Source organism: Harpia harpyja, chromosome 16 (genome assembly GCF_026419915.1).
Source record: "Harpia harpyja isolate bHarHar1 chromosome 16, bHarHar1 primary haplotype, whole genome shotgun sequence".
NCBI classification, from domain to species: domain Eukaryota; kingdom Metazoa; phylum Chordata; class Aves; order Accipitriformes; family Accipitridae; genus Harpia; species Harpia harpyja.
In genome coordinates, this window is record NC_068955.1 from 16,275,521 (window position 1) to 16,300,603 (window position 25,083).

At 38.9% G+C, this 25,083-nt stretch overlaps 1 protein-coding gene across 4 annotated transcripts in view; it reads left to right on the forward strand.

The window, feature by feature from the left end:
* KCNQ1 (potassium voltage-gated channel subfamily Q member 1) overlaps positions 1 to 25,083 on the forward strand; it is a 421,808-nt gene that overhangs the window by 302,907 nt on the left and 93,818 nt on the right. For all 4 annotated transcript variants that reach the window (XM_052810583.1, XM_052810581.1, XM_052810582.1 and 1 more), the window contains 4 exons: positions 1,126 to 1,201; positions 8,163 to 8,257; positions 8,957 to 9,003; positions 9,820 to 9,881. In XM_052810583.1, coding sequence (XP_052666543.1) covers positions 1,126 to 1,201; positions 8,163 to 8,257; positions 8,957 to 9,003; positions 9,820 to 9,881 — 280 coding nt within the window. The remainder of the gene's footprint in view (positions 1 to 1,125; positions 1,202 to 8,162; positions 8,258 to 8,956; positions 9,004 to 9,819; positions 9,882 to 25,083) is intronic.

Below are 25,083 nucleotides of genomic sequence, written 5' to 3' on the forward strand. Positions count from 1 at the left end.
TCAGTACAGACAGAAAGTACTGCCTAGTGACGTCTCAATATGCAGGTCTATCAGTATTACTAATAATAATTTTATAAAGATAAAACATCTGGAATATCTAACTCTGCTTTTACTGCTGATTCCCCGAAGCCATCACTAGAAGTCTGTTTGGGATGAGAGTTAGAAAGGCTATATGTTCATGCATTTAAAAAGGGAATAAAGATTGTGCAATAATGTCATTCAAGCGCATCTTGCTAAGAGTAATAGAATGAGCAAGTAGACTAAATCATCGGCACAGCTTAAATGTTTGATTTGATATTTTAATGTTAAGAAGAAAAATACATCATTTTTGCAAGCTTTGAAAAATTTAGAATATCTGTTGCTTTTAATGAACTGTTTAAAAAATAATGTCAGATACTATGAAAATCTGTTATTTTAAAGTACAAAGAGCAAATTATTATTTTTTAATTCTGTTTTCAGTGCATATGCATGTGCATGAAGAGGGGGATATATTTGTTTGAAGACCTTTCAGATTATTTTGTCTTTATATACACTTACAGATCGGTTTTGGGATACATGTGTATGTAGGTGTTGCATCCAGTTACCACAGGATCGTTTGAGTTGTTTAGCAGTCAACAACTCAAAAATCTTTAAATTGTTATTTTAAAGTAATTTTTGAAAAACAAATTTGTGTGAGTGAAGAAACATATTGTACAGGACTTGCAGGGATGGCGGTGAAGCCCACAAAAAACCAAAAGCTGGATTTCTAGAACGACTGTGTATAAAAGCTGCGTGTGGCTGAATACGCAGAAACTTGATAGCTTTTTTTTGGGGGGGGGGGGGGGGAATGAAACTGGGAGAGATGGGTGGACGTTTGCTTAGACATAGGAGGAGGTTATGTGGACACCTCTTTTTACTGTGAAATGTATGCAAATCTAGCATAGGTCAGATAAAATCCTGGATTTTTATAGCCACGTTGAAAGGTGGGGAAGGTCAACGTAATACTGTGTTGTGCTCCCAGGCTGAATCACAACTACTTGCATTACACATTCACATGTTAGTGAAGCATTTACTGCAGACTGTTATATTTATTGTCTGGATGAAGATGCTCTTTCACCCCACTCACCTTCCTCATTCTTCCCACAGGCTGCGAGAACACCACCGTGCCGCTATTAAGGTGATTCGTAGGATGCAGTATTTTGTGGCAAAGAAAAAGTTTCAGGTGAGTTGTGAATAGAAGGCTCCTTTTCTAAATAAAACCTTTTATTCTCCTGATTCACTGTTTCTTTTAGAAACTTAAGAGAGACTAACACAGTGCATTTCAGTAATGGTGAGCTACACCCACTATTCTCTTCCTCCTTCAATAGGGTGGTTGTTTAGCAGCAGGTTAGTCAACTGTGGATGCACTGGAAATGGGCTAAACTCCTGAAATGCAGTCTGAATTAAAATGTTATTTTCTGCTAATGGACTTGACCCTTCACCCTCTGTTATCGCTCTCTTTCTCGCAGTGCAAACATTCTCGTATGTCTCCATTAATTCTGAGCTGTATGTTACTGTCATGCCGAGTCGGTAGGATTAGAGATTAAAATACTACCTCAGCCTTGTTTCTGTCTCTTACTCAATGATAATAAGGTCCTGATAAGAAACCAGGGTGGGAATTTGTTAGCGTACTGGAAGGTTTCGCCTTCCTTTTCCCTTCTCCCCTCTGCACAGGTAGGAGACCACCTTCCCAGTTTGTGAGATATCAGTTCTCTTTACTCCTCTAGCCCTCACTGACATATGTTTCCTGTGTGCCACTTCACTTGCTGTGATATTGTGATACCGCAAGCATTTAACAGTAGCTAATTAACCTTGTTGCCTGGTCTGAATAAAAAATTCTGACTGCAAATTTTCTAAGAATGTGGTTTCTAAATCAATTTCATTAATCCAGTAAAAACACGTGTCAACGGCCTTCAGCTGGATTTAAACCAGCTGAATATATATATATATATGTAAGAAATATATTACTTTACTTAAAATCAATTAATAAGGGACAATCTCCAGAGAACAGGCTTCACAACTGAAGATGCAAGGAAAGAGAGCAGCTTAACTGCCCACATCATTTTCATATATGACCTCACCACCACTGCTTAGAATAGACTAAAAAGCTTTCCCACTCTTAATCTAGCCCCCCAAAAAAGGGAGGGTGCCCTTTTCCCTTCAAATTTGAAGGGCACAAAGTTTAGGATCAAACAATGATGATGATGATGACTAACAGTCCAAGAGATCATTGTTTCTGTAAGGCGATGCTTGCTGCTACGTCAAAACCACGATTCTGACTTCCTCAGTGAAATTTAGAAGCACTGCCTGAATTCTTTAGCAATTTTCTATTTTGAATCTTTTTATTTTTACTAAAATTCATGAGCTAATTTATGGCTAAGGCTGCCTGAGCTTTTCAGAAATTTGTTTCAGTTATGTATAATGTATTCAGACTGTCACCATTTAGGCTGAAATCTCCCATGTCCGGGGTTTTTGTCGAGAGAGCACTTTCAGAAAGTTTCTGCTAGCACATTTCCCCTGGTATTTTTATAGACTAAAATTAAGAAAGGCACAATGTCTGGACTACTTGGAAATAATTTTTATAGTCATTTTATTGAGAAGCTCCTTAATGCTTGCTGGCCAGCACTTGTAACTTGGCAAGGGACGGGGCCCATTCAGGTGATGTGTCCACTGCTGTTCTCTGAAAAACTGCCTAAAAGTGGCCAGTTCCATTAAACTTTAATTGATTCTCATTCTAAAACCTGATTGTGATCCTTTGCTCCATGGTAATTACTGAATCGTTGCTCTCATAAATTTAGATCATAAAATATTTGCCATGGTATTAACTAAACTGCTTAGAAACAAGATATCTACACATAATATATCTACCTCCCAAGTCGTATTTGTCAAAAACAGATTTTGAAAATGCCTGAACGCTGTGTGCAACATTATCCACCTGGCAAATAAATGAAACTCCCCTGCGGCAGATGATTTGATAGAAGCTGAAAAAGCATTTGACTGAATAGAATAGGACTATTCAGTTCATGCTTAAAACTTGTTTGTACTCGGTATCCTGGTTGCTAATCTGGCTTCTCAGTTGTACTCTCACTTTGGCATCTGCAAAAGGCTTGGTCTTGGCCATCCACAGAATCCCTCAACAAGGTTGTCTCCCATCCTTCTTTAGCAGTCTTTCTTCTTCCCGAGCTATCAATGTTAGCTGTTTACTAAAGAACTAAAGATGTCAGTTAGGCTGAAGTGAAATGTATCTCAAGTCACTCCTGTGTACAAGTGATACGCTGCTGTTTCTGTCAGAAGCAGAATCTCCCAATAGGAACGTATGGGGGATATCTGATACTTCTCCATAATTTCTGAATACAAGGTTATGACCGAGTTTAAAAATTTGGAGAGCACCAAAGGTACGGTTTTCAAAAGCACCTAAGTAACTTAATGCCCAACGTCACCTTGAAATTCAAGCCACAAGGTGCTTTTGAAAATCTCTCCTGTAATTAAGAGATAACTACTGCCATTATTCTTTCCTCAAAAGTATGTTGTAAATCTGCTTTGTTCTATTGTATGCACATAAAATAGTCATAAGAAATTAAAATGTTTAAACATGTGCCAAGTAATGACAATACAGTTTCTAATAACCAGTCCAATGCAATATCTGAAATAAAGGTAAAGCATAGGATGCATTTTTAAAATGTATCTTTCAGCATTTAAGAGGTCTGCATAGCTGTTTTCTGGTAGATATTTCCCTTTTTTGTGTTTGCGAAATCTATCTTCCTAGAAGAAAATTCAGATTTTTTTTTTTCTATAACTATTGAAAAAAAAAAAAAACCAACAAATTTCAGCTGAAGTTCATTGGACTACTCATGCTTAAAATTAGCTGCAACATAAGTAATTGCAAGGCCAGCACTTAAAAGGAGTGTTTTTTAGAGATGCCTCTGAAGATTTTGGGGAGGGGAAGCGTAGGAAGAAGGAGAGGAAGAGGAAAATTTTGCAAAATAGGTCCCAGCATGAACCCAGCGTGGTTCTTAAACTATACCAGCTGTTTGCAGGATACACCTGTATGCCTAAATTTGCCTAGATATATTTTTTTAAGAGCTCAGTTAATAACAGGGAGTGATGGCATCACAAGGACAAAAGTCAGTTAGAAATTAGAGCCTTCCTGTTAAAAAAAAAAATAAATAAAATAAATAAAGAGAAGCTAAACAGGGATACAAAGAAATTTCAAAGGATATGAAAAGGAATTTGTGAAGCATCACACTTCGGCATCATTTCCTCTTTAAAAGAAGGGGAGAAATTTATGCTCTATTTTAAAGTCCAGGTTTGAATATAGTCCATGTGATGATGTCCATTTAAGAACCCAGCATAATATTATAAAGAATTAATACATTTTTTATGGATGTGTTTATGGTCTTGTAAAGTCTGTAGGACTGTTTCAAATTGTGTAGGCAAGATCATATTCTACTAGTAGTCAACACAAGTCCTGTGCATCAGCTAAGGTGAATGGCTCATGGTTAAGGAAGGATTCTGTAGATTATAGGGAAAGCAGTACTTGGAAATTAATGGTTTTCTAGGCTTTGTTAACCTCACCTACCAGAAATGAATTTCATACATTAGTTATAAATCAGATGTCTTTGGCACAGTCTAACCTTACAACTGAATTTCAGAAAGAAAATCACCATACTCGGTTATTCCGTTAGCTGGATTCATGAGTAAATAACCTTCGTCTTCCAGTTAGGAAAGTTTCTAAATATCTGAAGACTTACACACATGGATACAACTGTGATATCCATCACAGATCCAGTGACCAGGGATTCGATCTGATTTCCCATTGTCATTTTGAAATCTTTTTTTCTCTGTCCATGTAAATTCTTCCTGTTGAGTAAATCAGTTTCCTTCTAAAATACATTTTTAACTTGTGTTATGTTTTTCACCATGGCAAATACTCTATACATAGCATAAACTAAAAATACAGGTTGCAGTTCCACTGATGACGTGAGTAACTGTTGCCTGGTTTCTTACAATTTCACTGGAAAATCTTGCATTTATAGTCTTATAATTCATCATCTGATGTAATTCATTTGTCATGGTATGAATCATGAATTGTGTGTGTAATTTTTTCTAATCTCCATACTGGGCTGTACCAAACAATGTAGTTCAGTGTGTCCTGTGCTTCAAAGGATGTTCTACCCATTTTATTGGACTGTCAGTTGGTTACATTTCCCAGAAATTCCCAGTGCACGGATTCCCCTCTCCCTTTCCTGGGTCTGCCTCCCTGCGTGTGCAGTTACTAGGGAACAGCAATGGCCAGTGGGGCACATTTAATATTTGGCATTGGCTTCTGTGCCTTTTGTAAACTTTTGTATATGATGGGGGAAATTTTAACTCACTTAAGATTTTTTGCCGTGAGGATTGGTTAATTAGCAGAGAGACGAAAGTGAAGAAGAGAAGTTAAGGAAAGCTGTGGGTCTAGCTTCTACTTTTGTTTCTTCAAAACTCATCCAGTGCCTGCTGCAGGTTTTTTATCTTTTACAAAACTAACATGTTGTCAACTTCAAGAATATTTTCTCTTGAAAGATCAGCTTTCAATATGATGTATTTACAGAATAATCAGTACTGACTATTAAATACCCTATCCTACTCAGAAATTAAGCTTCATTCATAAATTCTATTTACTCCAGGTTTTCAGTTCTTGTTTTAAAGAGAAAGAAGCAGCCCAGTAACTGAAAAACAGGCAGGAACATACCTACTCTTTACTGCCAGACACCTGCACCAGAGTACGAGGTCGGCAGGAGAAAGTTCTGCATCTTTATTCTTACTGAACAGCTTTTCTGAACCTGGAGTTTTCAAGCTGATCTTGCAGATTTCTCTGTTGCTTATTTATAGTACAAAAATAATCCAAGAATTCTTTTTTTTTTTTTATATCATCCTGTTTACAGTACTAGTCCATTGAAAGACTTATGGGCTTATGCCATTGTTGAATCATATTTCTTTGTGGATGTTAGTTATGATTTATATGTGTGTGAGTGGTCAGGGTTCTTGGGAATTCTTGTGTGCTCTTTGGTTAGAGTGGAGCAATTCCCATTCCTGTTTAGCCTTCCACTAGGGAGTACCTCACATTCACCCGAGATTTGCAGTTGGCTTTGGGGAACCTGGCAGACCGAAATATAATTTGTTTGATGAAGTGATTTTATTAAAGTAATGATTACTAAAGTAATGATTCCTAAAATGTGGGAGCTACCTCCCAGGCAGGTGCAGGGGACTGCACGAAAGTGCCACAGCCTGGTTTTTATATTGTGTCCTGCTTTCCTTTGCCTTAAAAAAGAAGGTATTTGTGGCATGGAATTGAGGAAAACCTGCAGCATGTGAAATAAGGTTAAGCAGTGCAGAGACATCTCCTGCTTTTGAAGTAACAGGTGACAGAATATTTCTGAGACCTCAAATGGGATACAAATTCTGGTGTGTTAGAAGCTACCACTGTAAACTCTTTTCCTTGTTCTCAAAAGATGCAGGAAAGGAAAAGCTGTAACTCGGTGTTACCAAGGTATTTTACCAAACCTTGAAAATTATCTACAGAGTTTCTATAGAGAGAATAGTGAATGAGTCAGAAATATAGAACCATAGAATGGTTTGGGTTGGAAGGGACCTTTAAAGATCATCTAGTTCAACCCCCCTGCCATGGGCAGGGACATCTTCCAGTAGACCAGGTTGCTCAAAGCCCCATCCAACCTGGCCTTGAATGTTTCCAGGGATGGGGCATCCACAACCTCTCTGGGCAACCTGTCCCAGTGCCTCATCACCCTCATTGTGAAGAACTTCTCCCTTATATCTAGTCTGAATAACCCTCTTTTAGTTTAAAACCATTATTCCTTGTCCTGTTGCTATGGGCCCTACTAAAAAGTCTGTCCCATCTTTCTTATAAACTCCATTTAAGTACTGGAAGGCTGCTGTAAGGTCTCCCTGGAGCCTTCTCTTCTTCCGGCTGAACAACCCCAACTCTCTCAGCCTGTCTTCATAGGAGAGGTGTTCCAGATCTCTCATCGTCTTCGTGGCCCTCCTCTGGACCTAACAGGTCCATGTCTTTGTTGTGCTGAGGACCCCAGAGCTGGATGCAGTACTGCAGGTGGAGTCTCACCAGAGCCGAGTAGAGGGGCAGAATCACCTCCCTCGACCTGCTGGCATATCATTTATTGTTACTGTATTGCTTGACTGATTTGATTATCATCTTGACGAAGAAGTTTTCTACCAAATTCTAAGTTCAGGTGTTACTGTTCAGTCTAATGTGTAAAGTTTACACCCAACTTTTCTCCTCTCCTCTCTCTTCTCTGTTGTGTTAGAGCTTCATTGCTGCTTCTCATAGGTAGCTCTGGCACTGATTGGACTCTGATTTCTAGATGTAGGATTAAGATATGTTTAATTTGTCACTGCAGTTCAACAAGTTCATTCGCTTGCTTTCCAGTTAGTCTTGGTGTTTATCGGTTAAATTATGGTCTTTATTGTTAAATACTACACGAAAATGGGTTTATTACTAATAGGTCAAATTAAGGCTTTCCCATGTATGAAGTGCAAATTACAGACACAAGGCTTTCTCCCTCATCATTCCTTGCACCAATATTTCCCCAGTATTTCCCAGTAGATTTGAAAGCTCAGCCAGTCTTTCTGGAAGAGGAAATCAGCCATGCACTGTCAGCCAGGACTCTGCTTTAACCTTCCACATAGTAAGAGCTGAACTGAGAACTCTAGCTGTCTTGCTGATCACTGAGAATAAGGGCTTGCGCATGTGAAAGACCTCTTTACTGTTCAGTAGCCAAGGATAGGAACCTCATTTCCAGAAGAAACTAGAGTGACCACAAACTTCTGAGCAAAGTGCCAGATATACTTTTTTGGCCCCAAGTTCTTTTGGCCTCAAGTTCGGTGGATAATCTCTTGAAAGGCATGTAGACCTGCAGTAACAAAAAGGGGCATGAAATCAGACCTGTCATAATTATTCCACAAAAAATGTATGAGCATGGCAACAATCAAAATATCTCAAATGTTTACACAGTGTTTAAAGGTGTTAAAAGAACTTACTGTTTGCTCTTGAAAAAAATCTACATTACCATAGACCATTCCTACATCCTTGTGGCTTAAAGGCATGTTTTTTGTTTTTTGTTTTACAGCAAGCTAGAAAGCCCTATGATGTCCGAGATGTTATTGAGCAGTATTCGCAGGGCCACCTCAACCTGATGGTGCGAATCAAGGAGTTACAGAGGAGGTATGTCAATAAAGTTCGGTGCCTGTATCCGTAAACACCAGCAGAGGGAAGTTTGTAAATAAGTCGGTGATTGGGGCTGGGGATTGAAAACTGACAGGGTTACAGGTGCCATATTGGTAGGACTGTGCAAAGTTACGGAATGTAAAGTGGCATTCAAGTAAAGTTTTCTTTTCACACAGGAAGGAAAAGGCAAAGAGCTTAAAACTCTGATGATCGGGACTTCGAATTTTCATTATACTTACATGTATTGCCTCAGTCCCTGCTAGCTTTGACTATACACTCTAATCCCTGTATGTTAGGGGCTGTATCATACATACAGAGTAAAATACTGTCGCCTGCTCTGGTAGAATTGCACTTAAGAGCAAACTAGGAGACAACAGATAGATGCAACAAATAAGCTGTGGAAGAACAACGAAAAGAGGAAACAATGCTGTTCGCGTGGAAAAGTGATGGGCATGGTAAAACTCTACAGTGGTTAAAGAAGCTAAAGACCAATCTAAGTCTAATCCCATTTTGTTGTTATTTTTTTAATTTCAAGCTATTCTTAGCCCAAAGCAACTGCTTCACCTACAGTACAAACCAGAACTATTTGAACTTCACTTTGGTTGTTTGCAAAGAGGTCTCCCCGCTCCAGCTAGAGAAAGTGAAGATGCTGGTTCAGGCTGATAAAAACTAAAAATGATTCTTTTTGGTTTATAGGTTGGACCAATCCATAGGGAAGCCATCTCTTTTTATCTCCGTCTCAGGTAACTTAATATGAAGGATGTATCTAAAGTTAATCTCATGAAGATATAATTAATGGAAAATAGTTGTTAAAATCCTTTTTATTTTGTTGCCAAATTTTTAAACAGTGCCAACCAGTTGTGATCTGAAGTTTAGGCATCGACAATAATATTTAGTCATCGATGCCTTCAAAATAGGGTTATTCTTATTTAGATATTTAAAAGCACCTACTTTCACTGAAGTTTTCAAAATGTTGCCTCTAATCTCTCCAAGACTCACCATATTTTCAATAAAATGGTGTGCTATGATTACAGAGTTCCCATGATATCAATAATACTTACACAGAGCTTTGATAGCTTTGAAAAGAGACTGGAAAAGGAGCACAAAGTACTAAGTTTGTTTGTGACAAGTCTGGCTAATGAAAACTCTCTGTTAATGTCATTTTCAAACTCATGTTTCTGTGTAGTTTGTAGGGGAAAAAAAGATAAAATGTTACCAAATACATTGTTCATGTTGGCTGTAGAGTCTTTTGCATAGTGGCAGATTGTTTTTAAATGGCAATTAAAACATTAACTAAATTGGGAACAGTTTTGTTCTCCCAGCTTAAAGCATAAAACCAAGGTTGAAAATGCCTTAAATGTAAGGGCTATTAAAAGCCATGGCATGGGCTAATGCTATAAAAAGAAACAAAAAGCTGCTTTTAAGCAATAGAACTACCAGCCCGGCAAAGGTGTTCAGTTACACTGCGTTGGTGGGCTAGTTAAACACACCCTGTTGTGGCTTGCTGCTATTTTGTTATACCACCATATATTAATTTGAAAATGTTTCTTGTTCCACAGAAAAAAGCAAAGATCGAGGGAATAACACGGTTGGTGCCAGGCTGAACAGAGTGGAGGACAAGGTAAGCCTCATTTAGACTGGCAGTGAATGAGGACATGGTCTGTCATCGAACAGTGCTTGTTTCATAGGATGTGAGGAAAAATTCAGCTTAAAATAGAGTTGAATGCCTGGCTTTTCCAGGTGATGGAGCGTAATTTTTGTGGCAGATTGCATTTTTGTTTCTTGTCATTTGAATAGAATAAGAAAAAAACCAAACTTTAATTGATTTTGGTCTCTTTTGGGACTCACTTGGGATTTTGATTTTTAATTATAGATATTACATATGTCTCAGTGCTTTACTTCCTTCCTCCACAATAGATAAAAGGCTCTGTTCCTTTAATACCTCAGTATATTATGGTCCCTAAGATTTCCCTTTGATCGTTGCTCTGTTGTTTATATAACTCCACCTACAATTCCTTAGAGAGAGTGATAGCAAACCTTGTTCTGTCCTGGTTTTCATTCCTTATGACAAATGGAGTTTCTCCTTTCAAATGACGTGAAGCCAGAAAAAATCAGACTTGTTCTGTAATCTCAAATTAACAGTTAGGTGCTTAGTAACCCTTTATTTCAATGCTAGCTGTGCTTGAAAAATTAGATGACAGGTAGAGGCTATGTCATTGTTAAAACATATAGGTTTGCCTATGTTCATATTAAGGAAAGAAAGGGAGAGTTAAAAGAAATGGTTTGAATCCTTTACTGATCTCTTACAGTGATTTGGTGAGGCGGTGAAATGATTTCTTTAAGATTATTTCACTCATTTATCTAAATTGTTCATTCGGTATTAAGGAGTGAAAATTTTTCATGAGGAAAAAAGCTTTCAGAGTGTTTCTTCCACAACTGGAAGTATGTGATAACCTCATGAAGGATTTATTCTGAAGAAATATCCAGCAAATATTCTGCAAACCGAAAGAGGTGTGACCAACACATCCCAAAGGATGCACACTGAGCTCCCCGACCTGTATTGATTCACTTGTGACGTATCCGTTCCTTACACATTTCTCCTTAAATACTTAAGATAAACTTTAATGATAGTACTCGGAACTGTACTTCAATCTATGGGAAATACATGGCATTTTAAAGGGAACAGGTGCCTTTTGGTATATTGGGTGACACACAGAAAGGGTGAAGTAGAAGATAGGAAGGTACAGTGCATTTTGCATGAAGAATCATCACTGTGCAGTGCTCGCTCAGATCCCTGGTTGGTAAGTGTCTTACACATGGAAGCCCCTTCCAGAAAGTTTGGATTACAGTTATTTATTTTCTCTCCGTAATGTCAACTAAAAGTGTGGAACGCTAAAAAATGTCTTGTGACTTGTGACAAAGAGCAATGACTTTTCAGTTTGGACAAATAATTCTCAAATGACAGCTAAAATAGCTTCTCAGTGCTATTTGTAAAATCTCCAACGAGCCTGGGAAAGCTTTGGTGTTGTACTGGCTCAGAGATAAGCTGTTTTGGGGTTATTAATTACTCTTTTTACATCCTCACAAATAAGTACACCGTGAATTTATAGTGACTGTTGGTTTATGTCTTGTAATGGGACTATAAAACATTCCCTGTTTAATTTTAGTATAGCCGGGTTAAATTTTAGCTTTGTTTTAAGTAACAGACCCTTCTTTCTTTGCAGTTGCATGAGGTCATCTGTGGTTTCAGAGTTGTATGTTATCTGCCCTATACAGCTAGTCCTATCTGCAGGAATTTTATCTGAAAGTAGCTGAAAGGCTAAAAATAGAGAATTTCAGTTGGACTCGGCAAACGGTGGTATACATGACAACACACCGGCAATGCTGAAATCACATTTTTGCTGCAGCTGCAGATGGTGGCCAAAGCTATTTTTGGGGTATTTTTGCTCTCCAAGCTTGGCCTTCCCTTTCCCATAAAGGACATGGTATGCTTTCAACATACAACTAAATCCTTCCTGAGCTGAGCACTATATAAAGGGTATCTCTATCAGCTGGTTTTTAAGGTGACTACATATTTTAAACAGTTGCATCCCATTTGGTTTGTGAATTAGTTTTGAATCTTGGACTTCTGAAGGAGAGATTTTCAAGGGTGCAGGCTACTGTTAGCATCTAACCACCCTTTGTGCATTTGAAAAATCTCCTTTAAATCATTTTAAAATGAGCTGTAGCCTTCTGAAATTATGTGGAAACTCCTGCTACAGCAAGAAATTACGTGGTACTTCCCATGCCACAGGAATAAGCAGAGTTCTTCTATTAGATCTTTCTCAATGATCATTAGTATGGTCCTTGCAGCAGAAGGCTGGCATATAGTTGTCAGAAAGTCTATGTTAAAGCAGAAAGAGAAGAAACCCTGAACTTTCATTTTCTGAACTTTTGGGTGCTTCTGCTTTTGGATGTCTGCTGTCGCACAGGGTCTGCTACTTGCGCATCACAGAGGTGGAATCCAATTTTAGGTATATTCCTATAGGCTTTTGTGGAGGTGGATTTTAGCTCAAGAAGCGTTTACAAATAAAGATCATTCTGTCTTCAAGAGTATTTAGTCGTGTTTCTGGGACGTCATGTCACTCTTGAAAGCTTCTGTACTTGTGGCACAAGCAAACAGGCTCGAGAGGCATATGTATGGCTGGCAGTACAGGGGGGATGGCACATGAAAGGGGTATTTTAAAAATAAAATGCTGAGAATCAAACAGCAGTGTATTGGCAGGAATTATGATACTTTATGGCACAAATCTGAATTTCCAAGTATTGAAATCGGCAAAAGAATCGTGCTTTCTTCTTTCAAATTTAGGAACATGCTCATTTGAGGGAGACAGTCCTGTGGAGTCTGTTCATCTTGTGCACTGAGTGAAACTTTGACCTGGTAATTCATACAGTTGGTGATAATGTAACTAAAGATTGTTTCCTAATATGCAAAACCAGAGGGATGATTCAGGCTTGCAGGAACCCTCCTGAAGATTCCTTCCCGTAGAATTTTGTCATTTTGGCAAGCAACCGAAAAGGTGGTTTTGTAAATGTAATGAGAAACTGCACAACCTGATAGGCCTTCGTGTAAAGAAATCACAATCCAACATGTAACCGCAGCATATTTTGACTTTGCCATTGTTCTCTGTTGCTAATAAAGCTGAGGGTAGCAAATGCTATGTTCTCCTAAAGGTGTATTGCCATGGCTGAGTGCAGGCAATTGCAGCACCCACCATGCCCACACCCCGATCTGTCGGGACACCGGCCAGCTTTGGTCCAGAAGCCATGTAACTGCACTAGTGCAGTGCCCAGACCGAGCTCATAAACCCCGCTAAGTAGCAATGGTCCAAGCGTGTGCATGCAGATACGCTGATCCGGTCCCTCAGAGAATGCTGTTGAGCAGGATTACAGCAGCAAATCAATTTATTTGCGGTGACCAGCCTTCTCTCTTTTTATCCTGAAACATCTGTGAATGACTATTCAGCCTACCCTCAAGAAACCTGAGGCTGGCTTGCTACCAAAATCAAAATCAAAAACAGTTTTTCCAGATAGGCCCAGCTGTGTGCGCACAGCGCTGTTAATCCTCACGCAGACAGCCCTGCGTGCCAGTGGTTTAATTCTGGGTGTGCCCAGCAGCTCCAGCCAGGAACAAGCCCACAATGCACTCAAGAACTTCTGTGTGCTACATCTCCTTTTTTCTTTTCACTGCTTTAATTTTAGCTTGGCTAGAAATTACTGTAATGCTAACTTTTTAGAATAAATTAACATGTTCTTTTTTCAACCCTTTGCCGACCATTAATTTAGATGTAACAGGCGCAGCTTGCACTTTTCAGGTAGTCAGATGGGATTGTTGCTTGGCTGCCCTAAGATAATTCAGTCTTAAATATGGGCACTGCACGAAATCAGCTAGAATATACAGTGAGGGCTAAAACTGGCAGTCCCTGGACTCTCGACAGGCTGTTGTGCCTACGCACCAGGCTGCCCCAGGTGTCAGTAGGTCCTGCCTGCGGACCTCCCAGAGTAGAATAACAGAACCTAGATTTACAAAAAACATTTTAAAAGCCATTCTGAGCAGTAGATATTACGCTCTATTCTCTGTTGTTTTAAAAATAGGACTTAACCTTCTGCAATGATTTGGACACTTCGAAATTTGCCTTTTAAGAATAGTTATAGCAATCCAAAGCAATTTTCTGGGTGTCCCTTCTATATACTCAGAACTATTCCTGTATCTGACAGTAAGTACAGCATTAATATCAGTATTGCCAAGGTCACAAGTAAAATCTTATAATAGTCTTTTTCAGTTATATGGAACATTAGGGGTAATGCTATCTACTGCTAAATTTTAAATTGTAGAGATTTAAACGGAGATTTCTGTTTATACAAAAGGTATGTAGTAGTGAGATGTGACACCTTTTAATGTGAATCCAACAGTTCTACAAGACAATATTCATTCCAAGCATGTGCACGTTTTGCAAGCTTACAGCTGAAAATGTGAACCCTTGTATTCTGACTAGTACTAACCCAAAGAGCAACATGCAGAGCTTCAAACATGCAGTGCAGCACCGAACAGAGAATCATTTCCCTTTTTCAGATTTACTTTAACAGCAGATAGCACCACTTTTTAAATCAATTAAAAAGAAATCTAACATGTGAAAACATCTACCCTAAAATAGATGCTACTGGGCTGCTTGAGTTGCCTACTGTAAATCTGAACTGATCTTGGAAACCTCTTTTTTGCACAGTTCTTTTGAGTTCTGGTTATAGTGGTTTTCTGTCTTCCACCTACAATGTCTTTGATTGTTGAATGTATAGATCCCATGTTCAGTAAAACTGTCAGGACATGATATATATTTGATACATTTTTCACTGTGAGTGCTGAATATGGAACTTTTAAAGGGAAGTAAGTTCTTTATTTGAGGTGGCTTTCAAAAAGTGGTGGAGACCTGCACATTACAACATTGTATGACATTTTCTTCTGGCTAAATAATTTTCTGCAATTTTTTCACCGGAGCATTGATTCTATCCATACCTGTGTTAGAAACCAGTTTGGCTGGAACCCTGTTAAACGCAGTCCATATGAACAGAATGACCATTGATAATTCTAGGTCCAGTTTCTGATTTTATTCTTGCTCTTTCCTGCTCTTGCTTTCTAATCAACTAATAGTTCCCCATTGCAAAAGGTTTCATATCTAACTTATTTCTCTTGTTGATTTCTCAAAAGTATATGAACTTGAGTTATATATTGCAGAGGAATTTCACTGTAATGTTAAATTTGCTATTTTTTTCTATCTCAAGGTAAATAGTAATCATGCCATTTCTAATAATGAACTCCCAGCCCATCCAATGCAGAAAGGTTTAGGACATGCTCCAGAGCCTGTTAAAAGTGGTAGGAGTCTTTCCTTTGACCTGGCAGGCTGTGAAGCAGGCCTTCTAATCAAAACATAAGGTAGCCTTGATGAGCCGACATTTCAGTCGTCCTTCATCAGGGTAGCATTAAGCATTAAGCTTTATCAAAGTTGTATGCCTTTGAGAGGATTTTTTCTTTTGGTTATTGTGATACAGTTTTGCTCAGTAACATGGATGTGTTACTTACATGACAGCATTTCTGTCATAAATGGAAATATAGATCTGTACATATATGTCTCATTATTGGATGCTCCATATTTACACTCCGAAGAGCGTACATGAGGTAGTTTAACACTTTACTTAGAAAAGTATTATCTCATCTACCTCTTCTGGGTTCACAAATACCAGGTTTCTTGTTGACAGCTTGTTCGCTTAAAAGAATTCTACATGTGTGGCCAGTCTTCCAATTTTATGTGAAATATCTGCATTATCTAACGTAGGATCAAACCTTGGTGGGGGCTTTTGTCTGTTTTTAATGGCATTCTGTAGCCTGTGGGAACAGTTACTGTGCTTCCGGTGTAACAGAGCAATTAGTGCAAACTTCAAAAAAGGCCTTGGCTGACGATGGCCTTCTTGCACATCAGTATGCAATGGACAGGGACATTTTGGCTTTATTTTTAATTGAATAATGATGCTGAAAAATTGATGGTAAAAGACTGACAAACAGCCATCTGACTTTCTGGTCAGTGCTGGAAAGCATGGTTAGAGCCACAGGTCATCAATTGGAAGAGATGGCTTCAGAAAGTGTCCAGCACGGGAATACTCTGCACTTTGCAGGCTGAACATGCTCTAGGCAGTTCAGGTATTGAATACTGGCAGCTTCTGCAATAGGTGTGTGAGGATTTGCCTTCCTGATACCTAGAAAGAGAACTAAAAACTGTCGTTTGGATGGAAATTTTAAAAGATATGTGAAATCAATAAAAATCAAAAGAACCACTGCCAAGCAGTTCCTCATCTTGTATGTAGTTCTTGCAATAATGCAGAAGTAATAACCTGCGGGATGTGGAGGAATATTAAGAGGCATATGGAAGATTAAGTATCCCTATTAATTCAACCCTTAGTCTCTTCCCAGATGCTGAAGTACAAGCATACGGAAGCAATTTCGGTGCTGAACTTCATGATGGAGGATGCCCATTTTCTATAAATTGGACTACAGCTAAGCACATCCTTCATCAGTCTAGGTCGTTAGGCAGCCTTACAATTTTACTAGCTTTTCTCTCACCAATCTGCTAATATTTCAGTGGGTAAACAACAAAACCCTGCAGATTTCCATTTCCAGTATCCTATGCTTCCCATCTCCCCAGCTACAGTAAAATAAAATTATCAAGCCTACATGGTAAAAATGAAAACAAAAAATAATTACTTGTAGGATTCACTGCTGCCAGATGCTTTGGTAGCCAGAATAGAAACAAACTGAGAGAGAGATTAGGCAAAGTCATGGGGAAGGGCTCGCTTGAGGATTATTAAACAGGATGTCTGTATGTAAACTCTAGTTTAGCAAGTACCTTAAACAGTAGTCAGTGATGAGTTGGTAAAAAAAGGAGAAGCATGATTTTATGTATATGTACTTTCTTACACTCTTTTTTTAAGACTCTGCTACAAGCTTTGCACCAGAAACAGGATAACTGGGGCAGATAAACTTTAGTTTTGTTCAGTATAGCTCTTTTTATGCTAGGTTGTTATACACAGCTGCTTGCTACTGGATTTGGTCACCCATGCAGCTGAATGTCACTGTAGGGTGTCTTAGACCTGATCTGCTCATGAAGGCCATGTAAGCAGACCCCTGTGCCTGTCTAGAGGACAGTACGTTCATGTGATTTTTTGCAGCACCATACCTTGAAGACTCTAAGGTCTTTGGAATAGCCTTCACTTGCATCCATTTGTTAGCACTGATTTTATCTGTTTGAAGATCATTAGATCCTACCGCAGCACAAATGAAAAACAATCGATTTTTGCATTAATTTTGAAATTGTTTAATATATACAGTGTTAAGCATTATCTATAACCTGTAGGATGTTACCTAGGCGCAGTAGCTTAGATATAGTTACAGACCTGGCCTACAGAGCAGTGTTATAAGCTATCATGATGTTTTGTGGTCTGTTTCTGAAGTGTCAATTCTTGGATCAGAGGAAATGTGATTATATCAAAAAAACCAAATCGAGCATTGAGTATAAATAGCCTCAGATGGTGAGGATACTGCAGCTCATTAGCTTATTTGCAGGAAACGAGAGTATACACTTCCTCAATGCTGTAAAATAGTTAAGCAAGACAATAGATTATCTTTAATCTAGAGTAGAGTGACTGAAGGTAGTTCAAGCTAGCACACAGTGCTGTGCTAGTATTCAAAAGCAATGACTAATTAAGCTCTGGTTATTCAGTTGCATGCAGTCATCTGTGATACTCCTCTACATATTTTATGAAAAGTAAAAAGGCAAAAGTGAAATACTTCTAAAGAGAAGACTTCCTGTTTAAGTGAGCTGCTAGAGATTTTACCCCAAATTTCTAGTGCTTCTAGATGCAGACAGTAGTTGGGAAGCATGATGTTGAAGGCAGAGTGTAAACCTTTACAAATACAAAGTGTTACACATATACATATATATATATATAAAATTTTTTTTAATCTCATTGATTTCTTCCCTGTTTGAGATCTGATTAATGACTTTTGAATTCTTAACACTGGCAATGGCTGTGTGCTTGTGATCTGCATAGCTGCCTACTTGCTTATTAAGAGCAGAAATCCCAGAGGAATTTTAGATAACATGCAATATACCCCATAAAATCTAGGAATTTGGGAGGGGGAAATGGAGGAATGAAATAATGCATTACCAGCTGATAATCTTTTAAACAATCTTCAGATTAGTTGCTGGCTTGGGAATCAGCTGTTTGTGTTTATATTTGAGTAGGTATGCAGGTGGATGTAAGGTCTGCAAATTGAGATGACTTGATCTTTTATTAAACCACGTAAGGCCTGTTTTGTCTGGCATTCAAAGATAAACCCAAGCAAGATTTGAAATGTAGCCTCCATCATTCTTGTGCATAGACTGTTTACATTTGATGTGGAATGGAAATGCATGGTGAATATGCAGAGATAAAATGTGGAAGAGTTGTATGGACTAAATACCCTGTAGAGCAGATCAGAGAAACAGGATTTAAGTGAACAACACGTGTGCACAGCGTGCTACACAGAAGACTTTTATCTGTCTTTCTTATAGGTTAAAGAAATGACCATAAGATCATCTCTGCATTTTATTTTTGTGTGTGTGTTGCGGATGAATGACAAAAAAACTTTCTAACATAAATGGCAAATTTTGGTTTTGATATGCTAGGATGAACCTTTACTGAAGTTAGATGCATCGAAGTTGATATTGTTCCTTGTCAAAGACCTGTTTTTAGAGTGATCTCGCTGGAATGAAAATATTTTTATTTTCATTTGCAGTTGAGTATCAGGGAGGAAAAGTGCATGGAGTTGAAAGGACTCTATTCAGGCTGCAGTCTTTTCAGGTTGGAATCTATTCAGCTCTTGGAAAAGATTCAGAGTAAAGGAAGGTATACTCCCTTTCTTACGCAAAGTCCATACCTTCTGTCACCCTATCTGCTCCCCCCACCCCTCCCCAAATAAAAATTGCAAACCGGAAATGATCCAGCACTGCTTAGATTGCAGGAGAGAAATAGGAGAAGGGGCCTTTGCTGTCTAACTCCTGCTTAGAGCTATAGGAGTCAGAGGGAAGATAAGAAGAAAAATAGGCAGTCAATAAAAGTAGAATATGAACACTGGGTTCAAAGTATACCTACCCCTCTTAGAGCTCAGGAAACCAAGATGGCAAATACAGTTTCCTCAAATCCTTCTCTGTTCCTACATCCTACCCACTGGGGTTGTGACAAAAACACAATTCATCTTTCAATAAGAGAATCGAGAATTGCATTACTTCTATAAAAATCTAGAAATATGACTGTGATGACTTTTTACACATCTTTAAAGTATCCCACTGTTTCAGCAGTTAGCACAGGGCTGTGAACCCGTGTCACAGGTTCTTTTTCTATCCCCAAGTAACTGATGCTACACTTGGTAGCTCCAGCGATCACCCAGCAGCGCCCAACGTGGCAAAGTGTGATTACCCTTGTATGCCATAGGCACAATAGTCTGATGAGCTGCCTCCCTTTAGGATGGACCTTTGTTGTGGTAGCTTCGTTATGTTCGTCAAAGCACAAGAGCTCCTGCTCTGACAGATTAAACACACAAAGCAGAGAAAGGAAGGGAAAAAGAAAATATTTACAGCTAAGGTGTGGCGAGTGATTTGCCCAAGGTATCACAGTGGCACCTGTGGCACAGCCAGGAATTTAACTTAAGCCGTGTCTGGGACTTAACTACAAATCAGCATTCCTTTTTATTACTGTGTTTAAAAGCCCCTCTAGTTTTGAATAGTTATATTGGCCAGTGCAGCGTTCAACATAGTCATAGCCCATTAATACTAAAACCATCCAGTACTTGAGAACAGCATATATAAACACATAAACCACACCAACCTAGCCAATATAAATGTACTGGGACTATTTTAGACACTGGATTTTAAATCATCTAGAAGTTAATCTACTAACATCATTTTGTAGCCCAGGAGCCTAGGGGTGGAGAGGACTGAACATACTTACATGACACAGAAACTGTCCTACATATAGATAATTATGCATGTAATATTTAAAGCTAAACAAGTGATATTAAATGCTATATTTGCAGTCAAGCAGAGAGAAATATTCAAGTGAGTTCAAATATTCATGTAAGTTTCTATTTTAAAAGTCTTGGATCCAACATTGCTCGCCATTGACCCTTCTGTGACATCTGTTAATCTTGGGTTTATTTCAATTTCTTTCTGTCTCTCGTTTTTTAAACAGATGACTCCACTTAAATCAACACTTGGTTTCTATTAGACAGATAGAAGGTGATTCACTTAGTAACATATGCATCTTTATCTAGTTAAGTCCTAATAGCCTTAATATATCAAGGAAGCTGGTGTGATTAACAGCACTAAAGACTTTGTCAGACACTTCACCTAATAAATACTGCCCTTTGTCCAGCCATAGAAAAAGAGTGAATAAATACATTGTGTTGCCAAACTGAAAATGCGTAGGGCCTTATAAATCTTCTAAAACTATCCCTATAAAAAAATATATGTTGACAATAGAAGTAACATCTACATATATGTCTGTGTTTGTACAAGTCTACCAATCCAAGTGTGCGTTGGCTCTTTGCCCTGCCTGGGCTGTCCTTTTTCTGTTTTATCATTTCATGATGGAGCCACCATTCGTGTGTGATTTTTCCTCCTGTTCACTTGAGCTTTGTGCAGATTCTTTGATGGTTCTTTGTCTCTGCTTGTCATAGCTTATCTGTCCCAGGGTAGTTCGATATGTGAGTATTAGTTGTGCCACTCTAGTTAATGTTGGCAACAAAGACATCTGACTTGGCTTGATTATCATGTATGATAATCCTGCCAAATGCGGCAGTCAAAACAAAAACCCCAAGAGTAAAATGTATTCAAAATGTCAGCTTGAATGGAGATGGGGATCCTTGCTTCATCATAGCTGAAGTTTTCTGGAAACATTCCAGTTGTGCCACCAGTGTCTGTGATTGCATGCTGTGGTCCTCGGGGTACTGAAGGAAGCCTTTATTCTGCTACTCCCAAGTTTCTAGAGAGTTTCAACTGGAGGAGTTTTACAGGAGAACACCTTAGAAGGGAAATAGGCAGGGATAATTTTTGCTACTTCTCAAAAAGAGACTGGCTGAGCCATAATCATGGATCCTCTCCCTCTGTGTTTGCTTCATGTTACGTGAGGGAGTTTTGGCCGAGCTTTGAGGTCAACTAATCAGTCCCACAGAGATGTTGCCATAAACTCTCAGCAGAATTTTGGTGGCAAAAGTGACTGGGGAGGAACACAATGCCTTTTCACTGATGCAAAGGAGCAGTGGTTTCTGCTATAGCACAAACTTCATGCTCTTCCATCTAAGACAGTGCACTGTAGACACACTGGCCCGGGGCCCAGAGATCCATCTAGCAGCATTTGGGTGGCACTGCAGCCGCGCATGGCTTGTTAGCTTGGGCATGATGCTTTGCAAAGGTCCAGCTGTTTCTGGTTTTGGCACGGGTTCAGCTATCTTTGCAGCACGCTTTTGATTGTAGCCGAATTGACACAATGCTCACAATGAATGGGTCATTCACAGGCTGCTCCGAGATAGTGGTTGACAAAGCTGGTTTTGAATCTGAGCCCTCTGAATCTCTGTGCAGAGGAATTTCTGAATCTCATGGCAGCTAGAAAAAAAGGCAGTGGAAAGTCATTTCCTTTGCATAGAGAAAGGGGAGGAGGAGGAGGACCAGTTAATGGTGCTACACTTGAGAATGAAAAGGGCAGTGATTCCTACAAACAAGGTCACCTTCATTTTGTTTTCTGTGCACTGGCTGTACAATTTCAGTGAAAAATCAATTACAAATCATCATACCAGACCTGAAACGGAATGAGAACTTTTTTTTTTGTTGGTTTGGAGTGGTTTTTGGGTTATGAGTAGTTGTGGTAAATTCAGAGAGCCCAATTTGATGTATATTCTTTTGTGCCAAGTCCAAACAAATAGTTTCCGTTTTTTCTCCTGTCCCTTTAATATTTATTATCAGTGAACAACACAGGCCAGCTGTCATTCAGTCCTGAGCTGGCTGCTGTAATAAAAACCTGACCAAACACAGTGCACATGCATAGCAGTTGTTTACGAATGCTTCACTGATTTTGATGACTACAGGACTGGCGTGTTTTCTTTCCACTGCTGGTGGAAGGGCTGCGAGACGAAAGGAGGAAAGCAGCATCGTTTGCAACTTTGTTTTTATTGTATGGCATATCTGAATGTGTAATTAAATTAGGACACAAGCAAATTCATTAGATACATCAGTGACTGCTACATTTATGTTATTATTCAGAGCTACATGTCAGAGGAGTGTGACTTATACTGTGAAACAAAGCCCTAAAACCAATTGACCTTAATTTTTCCACACTGAAGTTCCCCATCCGTACACTTCCCACACCCTTTCTGAGAGAGGCTTGTGCTACTTAATAACTGTGAATCAAATAAGTGTTAAACTGATAAGTACAGCAGCAAAACTTAGAGAAAAATGAATTGTTCTGCCTTCAGAGGCACAGAGATGCACTCCGGGAGTTGAAGTCTTTGGGATCTATGGCCTGTTTGCAAGTGCAGAAACATTATAATGTAATGGAGTTAGTCCAGCCTCCACTTGATAGTAATTTCAGTTCATTTTTCTCTCCAGCTGCCCTGTATTTCTCCACAGCTTTGACCTGTATCGTAACCTTGAATAGGCATCTTCACCCCTCTCAGCATCTGCTCCTGAGTAAAGCCCGGGCTGCTCATCTAGGCTGTAAGCTCTCTGAGTTCCAGCCTTTCATGTGTTTAGATGGGACTTTTCTGTTTTCCAGTGGTGCTGGAATTTGGATATTATCCATGCCAAACAGTAAAACAGTATTCTAGCCCAAATCTATAATTTGTGTATTATAGATGCCTAGGCTTTTAAACATAAAGAATGTAAATACAGCAGTAACAAATCAAAACATAGGTATTTTCTATGCTAGATAAATAATGAGTAGATAGCTAGTAGTACTATGAAAAACAGTAAAGAACTTCAGAAATTGTTATAGAAAAATGTGGATTCATCCATTTTTGTAGTATGATTGTAGTGAGGCGAAAAAAAAAAAGGAAACCAGTTACCAACATGAATTATTAGAGGTAAATGGGTTAAATGTAAGTCCATAAAAATGCAATTGCTACATATATAGTGCTATTTCAAAATTTTTGTGTGATGTTTTGACCACTGTTTCTTCTGGAGGACGTTATCGCTAACCTTGGAAAAGGCGGGCAAGATAACTTTAAATTGAGATTCCTTCTGGTACAAAACTCTTACAAGTCTATTATTAATTCGCAGTATAAGTGAGTATTTTGAATAATTTAGATTACTTCCTTAATGACATAGAAGCATTTCTTCAGAGTAAATTGATGTCTGTGGAGTAGGGTACATACTGGTCACACTCAGAAATGCTTTCTTTTTAGGCCAGGAGTGGAAAAGTGTAGGAACAGTACCAATATTTTAGTCAGCAAAGCATCCAGGAAGGCATTGGAAGAAGATGGTACACATCAGTTTAAGAGAAAGCTAGATATCTTTTTGAAATTATCTAAGAAATTGAACACAGATGGAAGGTGGTATGAAGGTAAGGGCAGAGACTGGTTTAATTAGAGGTTTAATTAAGGGTGAAATCGTATTAGCTAAGCTCAGCTGCCAATTATCGGGCAATAACTCATGGAATAGGGATCTTCTTTCCTTCCTCTGTCATTTCTGTATCCTCCTCTCGCTGCTGAATAGCTGTCCCTCGCATGAGGCTGAGGGAGCTGGGGCCAAGAGTGTGTCTCCTCGCTGTGCTAGTGAGTACTTGTATTGAATCCTCTGACATCTATGAACTTGCAGCAGCTTGAACCTTGCTTCTAACCTGGATCCTAGAGCAGCTGGAGGGCATTGTAAAAAAAAAAAAACAAAACTGTGCCAACAAATAAAAATTCCTTTCCAGTTTCAAAAAAATTGTCTGGTAAAGTGTCAGAGCACATCCAAAAGCTCCTTGGGTGTTGTCCTGACTCTCAGCAATGCAGAAGGTAGAAGGTAACGTTGAAAGCACGCAAGAGGGCTCTCTCTGGCAGGACAATGTCTGTGCACGTACATACAGACTTCAGTTTACCTCTAGCAAGCCTTAAGCTCAGAGAATTGTAAGCTTTTCTGACCCATGTTTTAAACCGAAAAGAAGCAGAAGTCCTTTTACAATGCAAACCCCCATTTTCTTCTGCTTTGCTGTAGAAAATCCCCTTCTCCGTTGAAACTGAGAAGTTTGCACTCCATAGTAAATAATAATGAGGATTATTGTAAAAGACTCAGGTTATTTCCGCCCTCCTCCTAAGCCTTCTTTCATTTCATCATGTTTGTTTTGTACCGAAATGAAGCTGTGAGATACACACGCTGAACAGAAATCAAAGTCGTGCTTTCATCGCAGTCCTGAAGCTAATCGGTTGGCTTGCTGCTACAGGAATCTGCAGGCACCTTGTACTATAGTACAGTAGTGTTATGACTTTGGAGGCCCAGCTATTTTAAATCATAATAGTGACACAGTGTGCATGCTTTCTTTCAAAAAGCCTCGGCAAGCCATGCTGAGTTGATTTTCTTGGCTCACTCTGTACCTATAATTTTGTCTTATATTTTGTAATGTAGGTATCCGGGCATAGAATCAAAAAGCTCCGCTGAATGTATAAGAATTTTTTTTTAAAGAAAAACACACCAACAAACACAGTCTTTGCCTTTAGATTGATAATATTCCTTTAACAGCTATAGATGTTTAAGAACAAAGAAAGTTACTGGGAAAAAATGGAAAAAGAAACATGATTGGGGGGGATGTTTTGAGGGTTTTTTGGCCAGATTGTCAAGGTGTTTTGTTAGTGAGTTTTTCTACCATGATTTTGGTCCTCTGCTAGTATGCTTACAGTGGCCGGGTTACTCAGGACAGCTAGAAATAAGTGATAACCTTTCATGAAAAACCTGAAAAGCCATGCATGGACAGTAATAGCGGTCAGCTGAACTGACATACTCTAGAAGAATTGTCTAACAGATACAGTTTATTCTGTGTTGATTTCCATTGTTCGTGCTGCTAAAGGAAGTAGGGTCATGATAGGAAGATCTAGTTCTGATGCTCCCCATTTCATCTCCCAATAGCCTGGTTTTCAGAGGCGGGGGCAGACACCGTGGATGCCCAGCATCACTTTAAAAATCAGCCCTACCTCTCCTTTGGAAAGGAATATAATGCCATATTGCCTGCAC